The sequence below is a fragment of the Podarcis melisellensis genome, assembly GCF_964234715.1.
Source record: "Podarcis melisellensis genome assembly, chromosome: 3".
Taxonomy (NCBI): domain Eukaryota; kingdom Metazoa; phylum Chordata; class Lepidosauria; order Squamata; family Lacertidae; genus Podarcis; species Podarcis melisellensis.
Window position 1 is genome coordinate 12,592,445 of NC_138530.1, and position 22,275 is coordinate 12,614,719.

Here is a 22,275-nt window from a genome sequence, read left to right on the forward strand (position 1 = left end):
CAACAATAATCCCTGGCTCTTTATCTGCGTCCCCAGACCAAAAAAAATATGACATTCCTATCTTGAAATCAAAACAACACATAAATTAACGGCCCCATCACGTATTATGCGAAACGATCAGCAATCTTGGCAGAAATACAACATTTCTACCAAACTAATTGCCTCTAATAAGCCTTACACAACAGAATTAGAAGGCCTTTGATTTATTGCATTCCGTTTCCCCAGCATTACTCAGTACTCTTGTCTTCTTCCTTCCAAGTACTAGACTAACAAGTCTCCACCCTCTGCCCTCACCCTTTTTGTCTTGGCACCTGGCCACGTTTGGAGTTCTCTTTTTACACCGTTATAAGAGGAACCGGTAACAAAAGGGACTGCACCCTCACCTTCCAGCAGGACTGCTCAAGTTATTCAGGATCCATCCCAGGCCATCCAGGATGTTCTCTGGGGATAGCCATATAGAACCATCTTGATGTTGTTGGACTACAACTCCCACCACTCCTGAACACTGGCCATGCTGGCTGTGGATGATGGGAGTTGGAGTCAAATATTCTCTAGAGGACACCATATTGACTATGCCTGCTATATAATGAATGCATGTATGCCATGAATATGCAGAAATTCAGAATGTGGTTTGGGGTGCAACTTAATAAAAACCCACCAAGTTTCTATCTCTCATTTTCTGAAGATTTGTTCAAAAGTGTGAGGAGCAGCAGCTGATGAATGAGGTCAGAGGGGTGTGTGAATACAATTGTCAGTGTTCGGGGCTGGAACGTCTGTGCCAAGCACAGTTCCTTGACCCACTAGATTAATTATCACAACCAAAGTAAACAATGATCCATAGTAAAAACAGCAGGACAAATCATGCAAAATAATCACACAGATGTGTATCTCGGTTGATGGGAGTTGCAGTCTAAATACAGTGGTGCCTCGCAAGACGAAATTAATCCGTTCCGTGAGGCTCTTCGAATAGCGGTTTTTTCATCTTGCGAAGCAAGCCCATTGACAGCTTAGCGGATTAGCCCTATTAGCGGTTTGGCGGCTTTTAGCGATCAGCTGTTAAGCGGCTTAGGAAAAGGGGGGGAGGGGGAAAAACCCGCAGGAACTCGCAAGACATTTTCGTCTTGCGAAGCAAGCCCATAGGGGAATTCGTTTTGCGAAGCGCCTCCAAAACGGAAGACCCTTTCGTCTAGCGGGTTTTCCGTCTTGCGAGGCATTCGTCTTGCAGGGCACCACTGTATCTGGAAAGCATCAGGCTATTTGCAAAAACAACTCTATGGAATTCAGAACTCTATGGAACCCCTGCTCTCCCTATGGTGCAGATTCAGTTCATTCTTCAAACAGCTTTCCAAAATTTTCCAATGAAAAAGCTCCGTACATTGTTCCTTCTGACTCTTAGGCTTCTGAAGCTTAGGCTTGACCCATAGGCACGACTGGGGCTACTGATGATGTATGGCCAAATGGGTGTGTGTGGAGCTGATTGCGTCCAAGCTTCTCATCAAAGATCACATGTGCTTGCCTACGCTGTCATCAGCAAGCTCCCAAACCAAAAGGGATCTCAGCGGACCCCAACTCCACCTTGAATGCCATCCTTTGCTTGGGGCCAAGAGACATGGGCTGGTTGTCCACAGATCCCTATCTCCTGTGCTTTAGAAAGCTGGAAACAGCTATATAACAAAGGAAAATGTAAAGGTAAAGGGACCCCTGACCATTAGGTCCAGTCGTGACCGACTCTGGGGTTGCGGCGCTCATCTCGCTTTATTGGCCAAGGGAGCCGGGGTACAGCTTCCAGGTCATGTGGCCAGCATGACTAAGCCGCTTCTGGCGAACCAGAGCAGCGCACGGAAATGCCGTCTACCTCCCCACCGAAGTGGTACCTATTTATCTACTTGCACTTTGATGTGCTTTCAAACTGCTAGGTTGGCAGGAGCAGGGACTGAGCAACGGGAGCTCACCCCGTCGCAGGGATTCGAACCACCGACCTTCTGACTGGCAAGTCCTAGGCTCTGTGGTTTAACCCACAGCGCCACCCGCATCCCATATAACAAAGGAAGGAGGACTCTTAATAGGAATCCTTAACAGTGGCTAGCAAATGGAAGCCCTAAGGTGGTCTTCTATCAACAGCCCCTCCTTCTGCAGGACTTGGGCAGACTTCAGATTGTTTAGGAAGGTGGGCGTCCTCAGAAGTCACATGTCACCTCCATAGACGGAAGCCACAGCTGCAGCAATTATGCTTGTTCCCTTAATAGGAAACCATTTGGCGAGAGACTGTTCTGTCTCTGGGCGCTTGTAAGCCATTGCTATTTTCAGTCGGGATTCAGTCATATGCCAGCAAATCCAGGTGGTACAATTAAGGCAGATATGGAGCTCTTGCACAACACTGGGCGAGCAGGGTTCAAATCCCCACTCAGCCATGAAGCAAATGACCCAGTCATTATCTCCTAGCCTAAGCTACCTCACAGGGTTTTTGTGAGGATGAAATGGGGAAGAGAATCATGGAAGATAAAAGTGGTATATAAATGTGATAAATAATAAAATAAAATAAAATCAGACATTTGCAATAAGAAGTGTGACAGGGAAATGCACTGAAAAGTATGGGGTAATAATTATTTGACGCAATGCTGGAAAACCTCCCCAAGAAACATATCAGAATGAATGCTCGATAAACAGCCAATGTTGTCTAACTTCCTCTACACACTTCGTGCAAATGAATTAGAGTGAATGCCTAATAAGCTGGTCATCTGGAAGTGACAACAGAGCCAATCTCTGTAATTTACACATCTAGGGCAGTATCCAACGTAATAGTTTCATGTGTGCAGATTACCACTAGCACAATGGGAACATTCTCCCTCTTCTCGCCATCCCCAAATCTGATCCAGAGGGTTGAGAGGATCCCCAGAGCAGATACAGGGGGTGCCATGGACTGGGGGAGCTCCACTGTGCTAACAGACATCCTTGGCCTGACCAAACTACTTACTTAACGCAAGGTTGAATATAAGTCCAAGTGAGCAAATTGTTTCATTTAAGACCTGGAGGAAGTCCAGTTTAGAGCTTCAATATCATTTCCCCAAACCATTTTGTTAATCGGCAGAAGCGTTTTAACCAATCCTGCAAGTTAGTGAAGCCAGCACAGCACACATTTCAGGAAACGCTGTACTTACATCTCCTGTACTTTATCTTCTGGACCCTGGACCTGGCCAGTAACCGTCCCTTGTCTGGTATTTTTAACCCAGCCAACTACTCCCATTTTCCTAGCTTTATCTTCTGTATACTGGTTGAGGGTTGTGGGTAATTGGGGGGGGTGGAAAGAAGAAGAAGATACACAGATTTTATGCAGTATCTGAAATCATATAATTCAGCTCAGCCTTAAAACATCACATTTCTTTCTGCACAATTTCTTTCCTAAGGATTCAAGAGGATCAACAGACATGGAGTTACAGCCCACAAAAGTCGTATCTCGCTTTGCAGAATGTCTGGATGCCGTGTGGAAGTCTCAAGAGTTTCCTGTTTCATCCAAACCAAGAAATTATGGTTACTGGCTGTGAAACAAGCCATGATTCAAATACCAACTTTTTAAATGATGATTTAGGTTCCTGGCTTGTGTAGAAACTGCCCACCATAGTTTCCTGGTTCAGCAAAACAGGAAACTATGGTGAGCAAGCAATCTTTGCTTTGCCTCCAGGTGTGCAACCAAGAGAGCAAAGGAGTTGTGTACAAAACCAAAAGGCTGCTTCGTATCTGGCTTATTAAACACAGATGTAAGATCAGGCACAGGCAAACTCGGCCCTCCAGATGTTTTGGGACTACAATTCCCATCATCCCTGACCACTGGTCCTCCACAAGCTTTGAATAGAGGAATAGAGGAATAGAGCCTTGTATAGTTTTCAAGGGCATTGTATTTTAACAGGAACATGTGTCCACATTTACAGTAGAACCTGATTTTATGAACTAATTGAGGAGATAGGAGTTCATAAAATAAAGTTCAGAAAACTGTGCTTTTGAGCATTACAGCAGCTACAGTGCTTTGAGTGAGAAAGACAAACTGAAATGCTTACTGATTTATTTTTCAGTCATTCATACAGTGCATCAACAGCAACAGATCTATCATTGGACTATGTCAAGAATCAAGTTTTTATTATCGTCTTTTCTTGCTGCCAAAAGTTCTGATCTTATTTTTGTTTGAGAGAATTCGCTATCTTCTTTGCAGCCAAATCTCTCAGGCTTTTCAAAAACAGGAGCTGTACCACATCACTTTCTTCTTGATCTTCCAGCCACTGCAGAGCTATTTCTAATGCGTTGTAAGCTTCCGAATGTGAGGGTCCAGGAACAACAACAGTGTTGTAAATGCTCTCGGCGTCAGAGTCCTCCTCTGTTTTGAAATCTGTAAATTCTTTTTTGAGGCATTGAGTGGCTGGCTGATCAGCAGAAAGCTTCTCATGATGAACACCAAGATGGTGAATCCCGTGGCGAGACTTGAACCGCGCCAGCCATCCTGAGCTAGCCTTGAAGTCAGGGTTGCCGTTCAATTTCCTGTTCATTTCTAAGGCCTTTTCACATAGAAGTGGGCCTGAGACTGGCTCACCAATATTTCTCATGTGGGAAAACCAAGCATAGAGAGCATCTTCCAACGTTGAGTTCTTTGCGCATTTCATTGTCTTCCGCTTCTTTTTGCCATTTTCGCTCCCCATTGTTGAGACAAAATGCAGGAGAGTGTCTTTGTTTTTCTTCAGTTGCGAAATTGTGGACTTCCCAATTCCAAACTCCTCCGCCAACACTGTTGCTGTTTCGCCTTTCTCCAACCTTTCCACAATCTCTATTTTGCTTTGGAAAGTGAGCACAGTTCGCTTGCGTTTCTTGGTCACTGTGAAAAACGGCGTATTGCTCATACACAATCTTTCCATGCTGTATGTTTGGGAGTATGGGCCACGGGAAGATCAAGGGGCCAAAACCTTTAAGTCTATGAGACCTTTGCACAAAGTTAAAGTTCATGCACACGTACTGTGGTGCTTTTTTCTCATCTGGTTGAGTAAGATGGCTCATAAATGTATTGTTCATACAACTAGTTTTCATAAAATCAGGGTTCTACTGCATTTTATAAAAAAGGATCTCCGTTAAAACACATACCACAGACACACAATACTTAACTGTTCAGATTAGCTTTGAAAACTTGGCATTATAGACTGTTGGGGTCTCTGTACAGGCCACAGGCCTTATTTTTATTCTTAGAAATATGATACAGTAGCGATGAAAGATTGATGTACTTCATGTTGTCTTACCATTCTGAAACAGACACCTAGGAAAGAATAAAAAGAACATTAAAATAAATAAATGTTTTCATTCAAACTAGTACAGCAACATTTTAGTATATTCTGGAAACAGGATGCCAGAAACATGGATAGTAAGTGGGGCATGTTTGCCACAAAGTTTTTGTTGTGCTCGATATAACTATTTGCAAATTATCAGATGATTATGAATAACTCCTATGTCCTCTGATGTAGCAAGCGAGCTATAGATTTGTAGTAGAAATGGGTGTGTGTTTCCATCATGAAGCTCAGCTGTGTGCCACTGATCTTTATGAATGTGTCTGAATTTCATGAAGATACACAGCCGTATGCAGGGGGCATTTTTATCTACTTTTATAGGTTTTGTTGCAGTTGTTTTCTATTATTTAAAAGTTTGCTGGTTATTTTACTTGCTGGGTTGGTAAGAATTAATGAGCTTACTTGCTGAAGTTGTTTATGCGACATGTATGTAAATCTAAAATGAAATAAGTAAATAAATGTTTGTTTTTACAAGAATCTTATAGAATGTATTTTTGTCAGCATTTGTGTGGTTTTATTTGTGATTTGTGTATGTCTGTGTGTGTATCAGCTGCCCTGAAAGTCTCATTGAGCCAGGATATATAAAATAAACATAATTGAATAGTTATATGCAACAAGAGCTGAACTGAGACCAGAAAATGTCATTTTTAAAGATTTTCTTTTGACTAGCCTGTTTTCTGCAGCTGGGGGAAAAGCATGGAGTCAGTACCATGCAGGAAACATAACAGCCACAATTATTTTTGTCCACTACCTGGTGCTGTTGCATTCACTTTTTCCATTCTCCTCCCTGATTATCCTGCTTCCTGCTGCCAATTAGCAGGAGGGAACAGACAGACCCATTACTTTAAATGACATATTCTTTGTTTCCCAGTGAAATCAATGGAATTAAATATCTCTTTAGATGTATCTTGCCCAGTGTATGAAACTGGTTACCATTCCTTGTATCTTACACCATAATAACTTTGGTTGAGCACCTGTGGATGAAAGCTGCAAATTTAAGCATACTTGCAATGCAGGAAACTCTGTTGAATGTAACGGGATGAAATGTGTCACAGTAAACTTGATTAGGGTTGGGTTTCCAACTCAGTATGAGCTGAAATATGTAAGCAAATAAATTTAACCATGAAGCTGCAACATCTTATAATATAAAGTTATTTGTTTTCCTGATGATAGGTCAATGAAGTTCATGAAAGGGGTATGGGGGGATCCCTATACAACATATAATTTATACATGGTGGATCCAAAGTCATTGTACATACATTCTTAACTTCTATGTTATTGATTCTCTTCACATCTAGTCACACTCTCTCTATCCTGGCCACCTTTTAGCTATGGATCCTATATACAGAGGATAATTTTTCCCATGTCTTCCCACTGTATATAATCTCCACCACTCTGCTGAAGCAAAGTACTGCAGGTTCAGATCTGTTCTGTCCCTGGATGGGAGACTGCCTGAGAACCACATGCCTTGGGAGGTCCCATGATGGAAGAAAGGCAGAATTTAAATGTAAGAAACATAAAATTAAATAAATTTTCAGTAGTGGCTCCACAATGGTGAAAGGCCCTTATCATCTGGCACCACCCTTAGAATGCAATCCTATGCAATCCTGGGAGTGTCCCATTGAACTCAATGAGGCTTACTTCAGAGTGGGCATCTATAGGATTGTGTAATCCTCCTAAACCCACTAATGGGAGAGCAAACCCATTTAAACTCAATAGGATTTGCTTGTGAGTAAACATGTCTTTAACCTACAGGCACAACAGCTCCTGTTCACACCTCGTCTTTAATCTCCCTCCACCCTTTGCTCCATTCTGTTACTCTCCCGTATTACCAATGTTAATAATAATAATAATTTATATATACCCCACCCATCTGGCTGGGCTTCCCCAGCCACTCTGGGCGGCTTCCAAAAAATTAAAATGCAGTAATGCATCAAACATTAAAAGCTTCCCTAAACAGGGCTGCCTTCAGATGTCTTCAAAAAGTCTGGTAGTTGTTTTTCTCTTTGACATCTGGTGGGAGGGCGTTCCACAGGGCGGGTGCCACTACCTAGAAGGCCCTCTGCCTGGTTCCCTGTAGCTTGGCTTCCTGCAATGAGGGAACTGCCAGAAGGCCCCCGGCACTGGACTTCAGTGTCCGGGTAGAACAATGGGGGTGAAGACGCTCCTTCAGGTATACAGATATACAGTCCTACCTCAGGATAAATACGCTTCAGGATAAGTATTTTCGGGTTGCGCTCTGCGGCAACCCGGAAGTAACGGAGCCGCTCGCGCAGAGGGTCACCCGCATGCATGGAAGCGGCAAAACATGACCCGCGCACGTACAGTCGCGTCTTATGTTCTATTCAGGATGCGAACGGGGCTCTGGAACGAATCCCGTTCGCATCCTGAGGTACCACTGTACTGGACTGAGGCCGTTTAGGGCTTTAAAGGTCAGCACCAACACTTTCAATTAGCCAACCAGGCAGTGTGCACGTTATTCACTGATGAAATACGCACTGAAGGGTTTGTGGCAGAGGTTCTTGCATTTCCTCACCTTAGTAACAGTAATAACAAGAACCCTATTAAGCTATTAAAAAAAACAACAGTTGCAGTCTTAGGCTGTGGGGAAAATGCTCCTCCTGAAACCAGTAAACGAAGCACGAGAAAGAAATAAAGTGTGTGGGGGGGGGGGAATTCTTACAATCGAAGCAACGAAATCAATAGGCGTTAAGATACCCAAAGCAACCACCTTGCACGTTTTCGCTTTCTCTGCACGTTGCGCATGCGCAGCAGAGTCCCTGCGTAGCGGTGGGGGGGGGGGAAAGCTCCACTTGTGGCTCGCGGAGGAACTCCGAACGTTGCCCGTAACCGCACATGCGCCTCAGGCGACGGTACTCGCCGCCTGGCTCGCGCATGCGAATTCGCTCGCTTTTCTCGCGCCCCCTCTCGGCAAGCTTCCACAGCCTGAGGGAACCTCGCGCATGCGCCCTCTCTCCCTTTCCCCTGTCTTCTGGTAATTCGAATACACTCCCCCTCCCCCTCCTTTATTATTATTAATAATAACAATAATAATAATCACCCTGCACCCGGCCGAACACTTCGTAATCCACCGACTTGAGGACCCGAGACATGGTGAGGGAAGCGTCCAACCGCCAGACCCGGCACCGGAGACCAACCCGCCGCCCCCCCGCCGCGCAGCGTCACCGGTGGGGAAAGGGCAGCGAGAGCGCCGAGGAGAAGACGCGAGAGCGGCTCCAGCAGCCTCAGCTGGCGGAGGTCGCGACGGAAAGTCGGGAGGCTCAAGCTTCGCGGGATAGCGACCGCCCGCCTAGTCCGGGAGCGCAGCCGCCACCGGCATCCCTTTCTCTCTCTGAGGAGAAAGGAAGTTGGAAGAGGCTTCGACTTCTCTCCAAGCTCTCTGCTGGAGGGATGGGATGTGGCCGAGGGAGGAAGGGATACAGGCTGGGCCCCTCATGGGTTCACTCCCGATCCACGTTCTGCTAAAGAACCCGCTCGCTTGGCTTAGCGTTGCTGGCGCCTGCCCTTTGGAACTCCCTGCCACTTGATGAAGAGCAGTGCCCTTTCCGGCCCCTACATTGAAAACCGTTCCTGTACCCAGCATATCAAATAATTTCCCAGGCATGGGTGTAGCCCGGTGGGGGCAGGGACTTTTATTGATACTAATAAATAAAAATACTTAACTAACTGAGGTTCTGGGACGCGGGTGGCACTGTGGCTTAAACCACAGAGACTAGGACTTGCCGATCAGAAGGTCGGCGGTTCGAATCCCCGCGACAGGGTGAGCTCCCGTTGCTCGGTCCCTGCTCCTGCCAACCTAGCAGTTCGAAAGCACATCAAAGTGCAAGTAGATAAATAGGTACCGCTCTGGCGGGAAGGTAAAAGGCATTTCCGTGTGCTGCTCTGGTTTGCCAGAAGCGGCTTAGTCATGCTGGCCACATGATCTGTACGCCGGCTCCCTCAGCCAATAAAGCAAGATGAGTGCCGCAACCCCAGAGTCGGTCACGACTGGGCCTAATGGTCAGGGGTCCCTTTACCTTTAACTGAGGTTCTGCACACACACACACACACACACACACACCGCAAACAAACGTAAAGTTTGCCCTCCCCAACAAAAATCCTGGCCACACCCATGTTCCTAGGGCAGCTTTTACTGACACCATCTCTGTTATTTTCAGTGCCAGGTTATTATTTTTAATAATAGTGGGACTATGGAACTCACTTCCACAGGAGGCAGGGATGGCCAGCAACTTGGATGGCGTTAAAAGAGGTTTGGGGAAAATCGTGGAGAAGGCTATACAGAATAATCTGCTATGGAACCTGGGAAGAGGGCTAGCTTAGTCATGGTTAGCATAAGATACCTCATCCTTAGGGCCTTGGATACTAGGTAAGGAAGTAATGGATGAATAATCCAATTAACCAGAATGGCCCCCAACTAATTTGGCAGCTGTTGCTTTTTTAAAATAAGCATTTTTTAAAAAGTATACACAATATGGGAGACTTGCCCTTCTCTCTCATGTGCAGGAGAAAATGCTTTGCTACATAATTCCCAGCATTTAAAAAAGGATGTGTTTTCCTTAATTCTGAAAATGCCACACACACAAACACACACAAATGTATGCAGATTTAATTGGCTAATTTAAGAAAGGCATAGGATTAGTTGACATTATTTAATCAGGTGCTATCCGAAGATAAAATTAGGGAATGTTTCTAGCAGAAATCAGAGCTGAGTTGAGAGGAAGCGGAGGACATCAGATAAATTTAGAAGCAATACCAAAGAAATAACCTTAACTAACACCCAAAGAGTATTCTAGGCATCCTGGAGACTCAAAGGTCACACTTTGCATACTGTACTAAATTCCCAGCCAACAAAGGTCACTTTTCTTCCTGAAGCACATGCAGGGTAAACTCCCAGTTTGTTTTTTGTGTGAGTACAAAATAATATTATGCAGGGAGATCCAGATATGGCTGGTGTAGGACGGTTGGAAAATGCTTTGTTGGTTGCTGCTTCCTGCCAGGAATGCATTGCAAGTCAAACCATGAACAAATTTTAGAGGAGCAACTGACAGCTTTAAAGGAACAGAAACCATCCCCTTCAGCTCAGCAGGTACATGGGACCCATTTTTTCAAAGGTGATTTTGATTTTGAGTTGGACACAGAGGAGGAATTTTAGGCAGGCATCGGCAAACTTGGCCCTCCAGATGTTTTGGGACTACAACTCCCATCATCCCTAGCTAACATGACCAGTGGTCAGGGATGATGGGAGTTGTAGTCCCAGATCATCTGGAGGGTGAATTTGCCTATGTCTGAATTAAAGAGATATGAAGCAGAAGAGTCTCAAGAGCAATGGAGGGCTATAATATGTACACTGCCAGAGCAATAGGCTAAGGCAGGCATGGCCAAGCTTGGCCCTCCAGATGTTTTGGGACTACAGTTCCCATCATCCTTGACCACTGGTCCTGTTGGCTAGAGTTGATGGGAGTTGTAGTCCCAAAACATCTGGAGGGCCAAGTTTGGCTATGTCTGGGCTAAGGGGAGGGGTTGCAACAGGCAAAACACTCCAGCAACCTCCTTCTATCAGCCCTGGCCAGTATTGCCAATAGTCGGGGATAATGGGAGTTGCAGCCCAGCAGAATCTGAAGGGGCACAGGTTCCTCACCCCTCTCCTACGGGCTATGCCTGGGTTCTGCCATTGGAAGACAAAAGTACCCAATACAGTGGTACCTCGGGTTACATACGCTTCAGGTTACAGACTCCGCTGTAAATAGTACCTCGGGTTAAGAACTTTGCTTCAGGATGAGAACAGAAATCACACGATGGCGGCGCGGTGGCAGCAGGAGGCCACATTAGCTAAAGTGGTGCTTCAGGTTAAGAACAGTTTCAGTTTAAGTACGGACCTCCGGAAAGAATTAAGTACTTAACCCGAGGTACCACTGTATAGGCAGCAAGAACTGTGTACAGTTGTACCTTGGATCTCGGAACAACTTGTGACTCAAACGTTTTGGCTCCCGAACGCCGCAAACCCGGAAGTGAGTGTTCTGGTTTGCGAACGTTCTTTGGAAGCCAGACGTCTGACGCTTCCGATTGGATACAGGAAGCCTTGGTTGTCAAACGTTTTCGGAAGTCGAACGGACTTCCGGAACGGATTCTGTTCAACAACCAAGGTACGACTGTACATAGATATTCAACTAGCATAATAATAATTGGCCATTTGAACCTACCTAATTTCATAGAATCATGGAATTGAAGTTGGAAGGGACCATGGGGATAATCTAATTAGGCTTCCTCAACCTCGGCCCTCCAGATGTTTTTGGTCTACAACTCCCATGCTCCCTAGCTTGCAGGACCAGTGGTCAGGGTTGATGGGAACTGTAGTCTCAAAACATCTGGAGGGCCAAGTTTTAGGAAGCCTGATCTAGTCCAATCTCAAGTACAGCATCCAAGACAGATGGCCATCCAACCTCTGCTTAAAAAACCTCCGATGACGGAGAGTCCACAACCTCCTGAGGGAGACAGTCAAACAGCTCTTACTGTCAGAAAGGTCTTCCTGATATTTAGATGGAATGGGCTGCTCCTGGGTTTTTCTATCATTGGAAGGTGGTAAACAGAGTTTCCATCATCAGAGACAAAGACAGACTTTGTCCATCAACATCCTAGGAGGTGACTCTTGGGAGAAAGGTACGCCTGGGTTCTGTCACGGTATCCGAATCAGATAAAGTTATCATTCTCTCAGGCTTTGTACAGGTTCAAATATCTAGCACATTGCTGGGAAGCAACTCTAAAAGGTGTAAAGATTAAATGGCTCTGTTTCTCCTCCTTGACACACCATGTGGAATCAGGCAACTACCGTATTTTTCGCCCTATAGGACGCACTTTTCCCCCTCCAAAAATGAAGGGGAAATGTGTGTGCGTCCTATGGGGCGAATGCAGGCTTTCGCTGGGTTGGTGCGCACCGACCCCTCTCGCTCTCCAGGCTTCAGGAAGCTATCTGCAAGCCTTGGGAGCCCTAGGCTTGTGGATAGCAGCCTGCATCCCGAAGCCTGGGGCGCGCTGAGCAGGGCACGCTGGGCTTCGGGCAGATATCCGCAAGCCTGGGGAGCCAGGCGGGAACTCCCGCGGATAGCAGGCTTGCGGATAGCAGCCTGTTCTGGGGGCTTGGGTTGGGGGAAGCCTGGGGGGAAATATTTTTTTTCTTTATTCCCCCCCCCCTAAAAAAAAGCCTAGGTGCGCCCTATGGGCCAGTGCGCCCTATAGGGCGAAAAATACGGTATGTTCCTGAATGCCTTCCTTGTAGGCTATCACAGTCAACAGGAGCCTTTGAGAAGAGATGTTGACTTCTGATGTTATGAGAAGGGGCTTTTTGTTAAAGTGATCAACCTTTTTTTTTTTTTTTTAAGAAAGCATCTTTTAAAATCCTAACTAAAAAGTCATAAATTCCACACTCCAATCTGGATCATAAATCCAGAAAGGAACTAAAACTTTTGTAAAGTTTGCAGTTCTGCTGCAGATTGGATTCCCAAAGACTCAACTTTTGGGGTTATTTAAAGCCATCAGAATTGGTACTTGGTAGAACTTGTTTCCTAGGAAATGGGGGGGTTAATTGTTGCTCTTTTCACACTGTGATGGCAAACCAGGTGGGAAACATGGGACTCATGAAAGAACTAAAGCAACAGGAAAGTGTGTGGGTTGCCCCAGTCGTGGCTTTCAGTAGTGGTGGGTTGCCAGTGCAAAAGATTGACGCTATTTAATGCGTTTTCATTAACGACATGAGCCCTGTGTTTCTTCCCAGAAGCAACAAAAGAAATTCTCAATAGCAGCTCAAAATTGTGAGGCATTAGCACTCTTCCCAGCAGGCATTTCAACCAAATCTTGCTGAGTGGATTCTGACAGAAAACTTCAGACCCCAACTTGGTTTCACATAATGCATTCACTTCCATAGGACAGCAGCTCCAAAAGTTGAAATATTGTGTGTCTGACACCAATGGAACAAATGACATTTTATTTAGGTGTTATTGGCTTTTAAGTGAACCTTTATTTTACTTTAGCTCCAACCGCATTTTCAGGGCAAACCCTCACAGTGCAGCTTACAATAGAAATGTGAAATGCAACACAGTCAAAGGACATTGCTTGTCAATCCTTTTCGCTTCCAGGTCTTTAGATCATACGGTCACTGTTTGCAGGCTTTTCAGAGTTTTGTTTTGTTTTTGTAACCATAAGGACTAGAATCACATTTCTCTGCATTGACTGGCATGTAACTGAATTAGTCCCCATTCAGCCACAGTGTTGTTGACCACATGCTTGCATTCCAGAGATAATAGAATTGTAGAATTGGAAGGGCAGTGAGAGATTTTACTTTCTTGGGCTCCATGATCACTGCAGATGGTGACAGCAGTCACGAAATTAAAAGACGCCTGCTTCTTGGGAGAAAAGCAATGACAAACCTAGACAGCATCCTAAAAAGCAGAGACATCACCTTGCCAACAAAGATCCGTATAGTAAAAGCTATGGTTTTCCCATTAGTAATGTATGGAAGTGAGAGCTGGACCATAAAGAAGGCTGATCGCCGAAGAATTGATGCTTTTGAATGGAGGAGACTCTTGGGAGTCCCATGGACTGCAAGAAGATCAAACCTCTCCATTCTGAAGGAAATCAGCCCTGAGTGCTCACTGGAAGGACAGATCCTGAAGCTGAGGCTCCAATACTTTGGCCACCTCATGAGAAGAGAAGACTCCCTGGAAAAGACCCTGATGTTGGGAAAGATGGACGGCACAAGGAGAAGGGGACGACAGAGGACAAGATGGTTGGACAGTGTTCTCGAAGCTACAAACATGAGTCTGACCAAACTGTGGGAGGCAGTGGAAGACAGGAGTGCCTGGCGTGCTCTGGTCCATGGGGTCACAAAGAGTCGGACACGACTAAACGACTAAACAACAACAGAGTTGGAAGGGACCATGAGGGTCATCATCTAGTCCAGGCATGACCAGCTCCCAAGAGACTGCAATCTACTCCCAGTATAAAAAAACTGGTAGTGATCTACCCATTGTCTTTGGAGGGAGGAGGAGCGTGCGTGGGGGGGGGGTGTCCAGAGTTGTTGAGCTTTTTTGGGGGGAGGATTGTACATGATAAGGTCCCCACGATCTACCAGAATCAGCTGGGGATCTACTGGTAGATCACAATCTACTGGTTGGACATCCCTTTATATATATATATATAAATTTAACATAACAAATTATCAAACCGTAAAGTCACATACATTATTCCCCCCCTTTTTTTCCTACCCCCCTTCCATCCCTCCCTCCCACCAGGGACTCCCACCAGCTCCTCTCTCTGATTTCTCTACACATATTTTTCGCTGCATGTTATAAAGTTGTACGTAACCTTATCTATCTATCATGTTACCAGCCAATAAATTTGTGTATGTTTATTCAAAACCTGCCAAGGAGTCCAGTTCATTTTGTTGTCTTTTTAGATAATTTGTAAAAAGCTCCCATTCTTCCTTAAAGTCACAGTTGTCCTTGTCCCGCAGTTTATATGTCAATTTAGCCAACTCTGCATAGCTCATCAATTTTTCTTGCCACTGTTCTTTCGTTGGAATTTCTTCATTCTTCCATCCTCGTGCTATCAAGATTCTTGCCGCTGTTGTAGCATACATAAATCGATTCTTTGTTTTTCTTGGCAGGTCTTGTCCTACAATCCCTAATGAAAATGCTTCTGGTTTTTTTACAAATGTCATTTTAAACTTTTTTTCAATTCATTGTATATCATTTCCCAAAATTTTACTGGTTGTGCATCCCTCATCCAACCCCCTGTAATGCAGGGATCTTTTGCCCAACGTGGGGCTCAAACCCACGACCCTGATATTAAGAGTCTCATGCTTTGCTGACTAAGCTACCCAAGATGTAGCAAACTAATGAGTAGGTTATGCTTAAAATTCTACAAGGAAGGCTCAAGCAGTATGTGGACCGAGAACTCCCAGAAGTGCAAGCTGGATTTAGAAGAGGCAGAGGAACCAGAGACCAAATTGCAAACATGCGCTGGATTATGGAGAAAGCTAGAGAGTTCCAGAAAGACATCTACTTCTGCTTCATTGACTATGCAAAAGCCTTTGACTGTGTCGACCACGGCAAACTATGGCAAGTTCTTAAAGAAATGGGAGTGCCAGATCACCTCATCTGTCGCCTGAGAAATCTCTATGTGGGACAAGAAGCTACAGTTAGAACTGGATATGGAACAACTGATTGGTTCAAAATTGGGAAAGGAGTACAAGGCTGTATTTTGTCTCCCTGCTTATTTAACTTATATGCAGAATTCATCATGCGAAAGGCTGGGCTGGATGAATCCCTAGCCGGAATTAAGATTGCCGGAAGAAATATCAACAACCTCAGATATGCAGATGGCACAACCTTGATGGCAGAAAGTGAGGAGGAATTAAATAACCTTTTAATGAGGATGAAAGAGGAGAGCGCAAAATATGGTCTGACGCTCAACATCAAAAAAACGAAGATCATGGCCACTGGTCCCATCACCTCCTGGCAAATAGAAGGGAAAGAAATGGAGGTAGTGAGAGATTTTACTTTCTTGGGCTCAATGATCACTGCAGATGGTGACAGCAGCCACGAAATTAAAAGACGCCTGCTTCTTGGGAGAAGGGCAATGACAGGCCTAGACAGCATATTGAGAAGTAGAGACATCACCTTGCCAACAAAGGTTCGTATAGTTAAAGCTATGGTTTTCCCAGTAGTGATGTATGGAAGTGAGAGCTGGACCATAAAGAAGGCTGATCGCCGAAGAATTGATGCTTTTGAATTATGGTGCTGGAGGAGACTCTTGAGAGTCCCATGGACTGCAAGAAGATCAAACCTCTCCATACTGAAGGAAATCAACCCTGAGTGCTCACTGGAAGGACAGATTGTGAAGCTGAGGCTCCAGTACTTTGGCCACCTCATGAGAAGAGAAGACTCCCTGGAGAAGACCCTGATGTTGGGAAAGATGGAGGGCACAAGGAGAAGGGGGCGACAGAGGACGAGATGGTTGGATAGTGTTTTCGAGGCTACCAGCATGAGTTTGACCAAACTGCGGGAGGCAGTGGAGAACAGAGGTGCCTGGCGTTCTCTGGTCCATGGGGTCACGAAGAGTCGGACACGACTAAATGACTAAACAACAACAACAACAATGAGTAGGTGGTGGTTTACAGACTAGCAGACTCGCCAGATTTCTGCAGGCTAATTGCTGGCATCGGTCTACTAGAATGAAGTGGTGCTTATTCTCACAGCACTCTGGAAAGAGGTTCTTTTGGTTTGGATGCACAAAAGCTTCAGCCCATAGTGGACCATCTATGCAGTGTACAGGGATGGTTGCAGAATCAGCTCAAGCTGTGCAATCTGGCTTCCCATTGTACTTGTAGAGATATCGAGAGGGAGGGGTAAATGCGTCTCAAAGGAACAGTTAGGTTCACTGCTAAAGGAAGATGGCACACAGGCGCATTGTCACTATTGGTTCTATCTGGATGGGTGGCTATTGAAAGATACAGGGTTGACATTTCCTTATCAAGGAGAGAATAATGGATAAATGATTCTGGCCCATGGTGTATTTGAATTTATTCATGCCTACCTTCCTAGGTGGGACGCGGGTGGCGCTGTGGGTTAAACCACAGAGCCTAGGACTTGCCGATCAGAAGGTTGGCTGTTTGAATCCCCACAACGGGGTGAGCTCCCGTTGCTCGGTCCCTGCTCCTGCCAACCTAGCAGTTCAAAAGCACGTCAAAGTGCAAGTAGATAAATAGGTACTGCTCCAGTGGGAAGGTAAACGGCATTTCTGTGCACTGCTCTGGTTCGCCAGGAGTGGCTTAGTCATGCTGGCCACATGACCCGGAAGCTGTACGCCGGCTCCCTCGGCCAATAAAACGAGATGAGCGCCGCAACCCCAGAGTCGGTCATGACTGGACCTAATGGCCAGGGGTCCCTTTACCTTTACCTACCTTCCTAGGTTGATTTTGTGATATGTTAAAATTAGTTTTGGGGGCTAGAGGCACTAGCACTCAGGAGGCTTGCCAAAATAGCATTTTAGAGGAAGCCTTCCAGTTTGAAAGTATGACAAGTTAACTGTAGGTGGAAAGTAACATCAAGTAATTTACAGTCTGATCCCTGGGCACGGTTGAGTGTTAATTCTTTGTGAGTCCTGGAATTGTAGCATGCAAAGAAATTTGAAATTGAAATACTTTATTGTCACTTGTGCAACTTGTATACAGTGAGATTACACGAACACCCACCCCCTCAGCTCTCTTAGTCTTAATTCCCCTCGTTTACTGACGCACACCCACCAAACCCGAAAGTCAGTTGCCCTGTTGTTATCTTTTCATTCAGCAGCCTAACAGCCCACAGATAGAAGCTGTTCTTTACCCTGTTGGTGCAACTAATCATGCTTCTATATCTTCTGCCTGAGGGCAGGAGATCAAGAAAGTGCCGGCCAGGGTGTGAATCATCCCTCAGATGAGATGTTGGTAGAAGGTGTTTATTTCCTAGTCGCTGTAATAGGAATTATTAATGGAAAGAAGGTGTTTGCCTAGAATGCAGCTCAGAATCATCACATCTTGTAGGCTGGTTGAAAAACTTCCTAAATGGAAGGTGGCATTGATGTCTCTGGTGTGAGTTGAGCTAAAGCAGCAAGCTGTCGAGTGCAGAAATGTGTGAGCAGTTTTGTCGTGCTGATAACCAGCAGCGCTGGAAATTCTCTTCAATGGGAGGGTTGTGTTTCCTTCACAATTCTCAGATTTGGATCGCTCCGTTTGTTCTCCAGCTTGAATGCCAGGAAATGCCAGGTGGCCGTGCTATTTCGAATACTATCAATCGGTATTCCTCCCACTTAACAAGAAGGAAGAAGCTAGGGTTGCAAGCTCTGCAGATGGGATTTTCAGCTCAGGATGTGAAGCTCTCCGTTATATGAGTCTGGAGGAACCAACGGCGCCTTTTTCATGCCAACGGCAACCAAGATGCGGTGAAAACTTGACAGATGGATTTTGTACTGATTCATAGCCTGTGAAATATTTATCACTGAAGGTATTGCCATTTCCCCAGTGGCTTAGTAGAAGCTTGTTGGGAGAAGAGGGGGGAGTTTAAACCATTTCCTTTTTTAAACAAAAAATGTGGTGCCCCCAGCAATAATAGGTTTCCGAAACATTCAGCTTCATCAATTCAAAAACCGCTCTTAAACTATTCAGAGCTCTGCATTATTGTTAACAGCAGAGCTTGAGGCATTTCTGAAAATACTTGCTTTCTGTTTATACCGTCTGAAAATAGCAATCATGCTTGTGAATTCAAAGCATAAAATAGTAGTTCTGTGCAATAGGAAAGTATACATATCTGGCATACAGCTGCATGATACCCAGGGTCAAAGAGAATATGGAAATGGGGTGGCCATAGAAACATGTGGAAGTTAGGTTTATCTAGCCGATGAGGCTCACACTTTCGGATCTCGAGCCCTGGCTGTCATTTTAATGATGAAAAGCTCCAGAAGGCTCACTCTAGCCTCAATTATTGGGCAACAAAATGACAAATGAGATTCCAGTGTCGGTAACTGTAAAGTGATGCATAGTGGGAATCACATAAAAACTGATGGGGTCTGAAATGGCTATGAAATGGCAAGGAAGAGGTCTTGAGAACAGTGAGTAACTCCGAGCACTCTGCTTCAATAGCTGATGTGGCAAAATCCATGCTAGGAATTATTATTAAAGGTATTGAAAATTAATGGGAAATATAAGAATGCAAATTTTAAAAAAATAAATACAGTGGTACCTCAGGTTACATACGCTTCAGGTTACAGACTCGGCTAACCCAGAAATAGTGCTTCAGGTTAAGAACTTTGCTTCAGGCTGAGAACAGAAATCGTGCTGCGGCAGTGCAATTTGTTTTATTCTCTTTTAAGGCCATACAAGCTGGCCATCCTTGCCTCTTGTGGGGGCAAATTCCAGAGTTTAACTATGTGCTGTGTGACGTTATTTTCTTTTGCCTGTCCTGAATTTCCCTCATTTGCCTACCTTTTCAAACACATTGACTTCAATCCTAAACCAACCTTCAGTACAAACCCACTCCTTAGCAACCTCTGAAAATCTTTCCGTTGCACCCTCTGAAAAGAAAAAAACCTGCAGTCATCTGATTCTAAATATGCCCTGCTTTATTCTTCCAAACCGGTATACTTAAGATTGCAGCCTTAGCCTTATATTGACAGCAGCTTTTGACCTAAATTTCTGTAGTATGTCCTTGTCTAAACTTGCAACGGAACACTGCTGAGCTGCACCTGTTGCTGTCATCCATTTTAAGCTGCATCGTCCCCCAGAACAGTACAGTACTGCTGATTTTTCACTTTGCACTAATAATGTAATATACTGGTGATTCTTTTTTTTAGGGTGGGATAAGTTCTGTTTCCCCACCACCGAATAACCACTTTTGTTGACAGACTGTAAAGCAACAGACAGTTCCCACCTTGTAAAAACAAGGTGATTGTTATAGTACTTAGTGCAGCTTATTTTTTTATGAACCTTAGAGCACTGATTTTCAACATTTTTAGACCAGGGGCCCACCTTCAGCTTGAGAATGCATAATGGGAGGTATTGCTTTAAAAAAGAAAATCAGTATATCTGACAAGAGTCATGTTGGTGGGTCACACAGTTGTAGGATCTGAACCATCGGCTGAAGGCCAGTGAATGAATGAAAGAAACTTTATTTGCATCAGCTATTGGCCATAGCAACAAAAGAACAATGTGATATACAAAGAACAGAAATAAAAAGTTGATTATATAAAACACAGTTTACGGTCCTGAATCAGGAGTCAAATAGTGGACCGTATTCTGATTGCCCCAGCTAAAAATCTTGCAGCCTTTGCTGTCATCTACTCATCTTGATCTTCCAAGAGAAAGGTAGGTAGCTGTGTTGGTCTGCCATAGTCGAAACAAAATAAAAAAATTCCTTCCAGTAGCACCTTAGAGACCAACCAAGTTTGTTCTGGGTATGAGCTTTCGTGTGCTATCTGAAGAAGTGTGCATGCACACGAAAGCTCATACCAATATCAAACTTAGTTGGTCTCTAAGGTGCTACTCCACATGACCCGGAAATGTCTTAGGACGGCGCCGGCTCACGGCCTCTTGAGTGAGATGAGCACGCAACCCTAGAGTCGGACATGACTGGCCCGTACGGGCAGGGGTACCTTTACCTTTTAAGGTGCTACTGGAAGGATTTTTAAAATTTTGTTTTGCCAAGAGAAAGGAAGGGAAAGCTGAAGACCAGTGTTTTAGAGCAGGGGTAGAGAGTTTGTTTCTTCCAAACTGAGGGCCACATTCCCATCTGGGCAATCTTTAAAGGGCCATATGACGGGGTGGGTGGGTCCAGAAGCAAAAGTGTCTGGAGCTACAGGTGCAATTTGCAGCAGGCTAGTTTCTGGTTAAAGCCTCAGCGCCTAGGACTTGCCGATCAAAAGGTCGGCGGTTCGAATCCCTGCTGCGGGGTGCGCTCCCGCTGCTCGGTCCCAGCGCCTGCCAACCTAGCAGTTCGAAAGCACCTCCGGGTGCAAGTAGATAAATAGGGACCGCTTACCAGCGGGAAGGTAAACGGCGTTTCCGTGTGCAGCTCTGGCTCGCCAGATGCAGCTTTGTCACGCTGGCCACATGACCCGGAAGTGTCTCCGGACAGCGCTGGCCCCTTGCCTCTTAAGTGAGATGGGCGCACAACCCCAGAGTCTGTCAAGACTGGCCCGTACGGGCAGGGGTACCTTTACCTTTACCTTTAGTTTCGACATCCAGACACACCTCTCTATCCAGACAAGCAATGTGCTGCATTAGAGTTCAGAAATGTATTCCAGCTAGGCAAAAACACTCAAGGTGGGTGCAAAGCTACTCGGAAGCAGCATTTAAAAAAGGGGGGTGCTTCATGATAAACAGTAGGTATTACAGTAATTTCTCTGTTGCTTACTAAAAACATTGTATTTTACTTATCAGGCTTTTTATTTCATTTTAGAAAGGCAGCATAATAGCATGCACTCCATAAGATAACATTGTTGTTGTTGTTGTTGTTGTTGTTGTTGTTTAGTTGTTTAGTCGTGTCCGACTCTTCGTGACCCCATGGATCAGAGAACGCCAGGCACCTCTGTCCTCCACTGCCTCCCGCAGTTTGGTCAAACTCATGCTGGTAACCTCAAAAACACTATCCAACCATCTCGTCCTCTGTCGCCCCCTTCTCCTTGTGCCCTCCATCTTTCCCAACATCAGGGTCTTCTCCAGGGAGTCTTCTCTTCTCATGAGGTGGCCAAAGTACTGGAGCCTCAGCTTCACAATCTGTCCTTCCAGTGAGCACTCAGGGCTGATTTCCTTCAGTATGGAGAGGTTTGATCTTCTTGCAGTCCATGGGACTCTCAAGAGTCTCCTCCAGCACCATAATTCAAAAGCATCAATTCTTCGGATTAAGATAACATACCATCCAACATTCCTCAGATGAAAATAGGGACATTTCTCAAGCCCTCAGTCCCCCACCAGGCTCAATTCCCCAGCATCTACCCACAAGGCTGGCTCAGAGAGACGCTTGTCTGAATCCTTGGAAAACTGACAGACCAATAGTCTGGCTCATTAAAAGCATCCTATGAGGGGAGAGCATGTTGTCACACCGCTGGTGAAAAACCTGTTATGATTTTGCCTAAAATGTTTAATCTCTCTTCACCCTGTTATTGTCATATTAAATTGTGTGTCTCTTCAGCTATCTGGCTTCTTTCTCTCACCTGTCCCACCCCATTCTTATAGAAAAGGTGTTATTAAACACCGTGATATGTAAAGGAATTTGCCAATGCAATAGATTGGCAGAAGTATTAACAATAACCAGAGGGATTCCAAGTGATTAATACTTTCGGGTTCTTCCCACACTCAGCTGCAGTAAGGAGAGAAGGTGTATATTATCTGTGCGCCTTTGGCGTTCAGGCC

At 45.1% G+C, this 22,275-nt stretch overlaps 1 protein-coding gene and 1 long non-coding RNA gene across 3 annotated transcripts in view; both read right to left on the bottom strand.

Moving 5' to 3' along the window:
* ACYP2 (acylphosphatase 2) overlaps positions 1-8,600 on the bottom strand; it is a 63,233-nt gene extending 54,633 nt beyond the window's left edge. The window contains exons 1-4 of one of the 2 annotated variants that reach the window (XM_081904576.1): positions 8,380-8,600; positions 5,274-5,290; positions 3,159-3,268; positions 1,325-1,664 (exon numbers count right to left, since the gene is read on the bottom strand). In XM_081904576.1, coding sequence (XP_081760702.1) covers positions 1,556-1,664; positions 3,159-3,268; positions 5,274-5,290; positions 8,380-8,431 — 288 coding nt within the window. In that variant the 5' untranslated portion in view covers positions 8,432-8,600 and the 3' untranslated portion in view covers positions 1,325-1,555. Of the gene's footprint in view, positions 1-1,324; positions 1,665-3,158; positions 3,269-5,273; positions 5,291-8,379 lie in introns of those variants that run through there. The other variant, XM_081904575.1, reaches the window with a different exon arrangement.
* The window catches only part of LOC309366133, a 128,672-nt gene extending 106,397 nt beyond the window's left edge, over positions 1-22,275 (bottom strand). Inside the window, exon 1 of the long non-coding RNA XR_014166537.1 lies at positions 21,905-22,275. This is a non-coding gene — a long non-coding RNA (uncharacterized lncRNA). The remainder of the gene's footprint in view (positions 1-21,904) is intronic.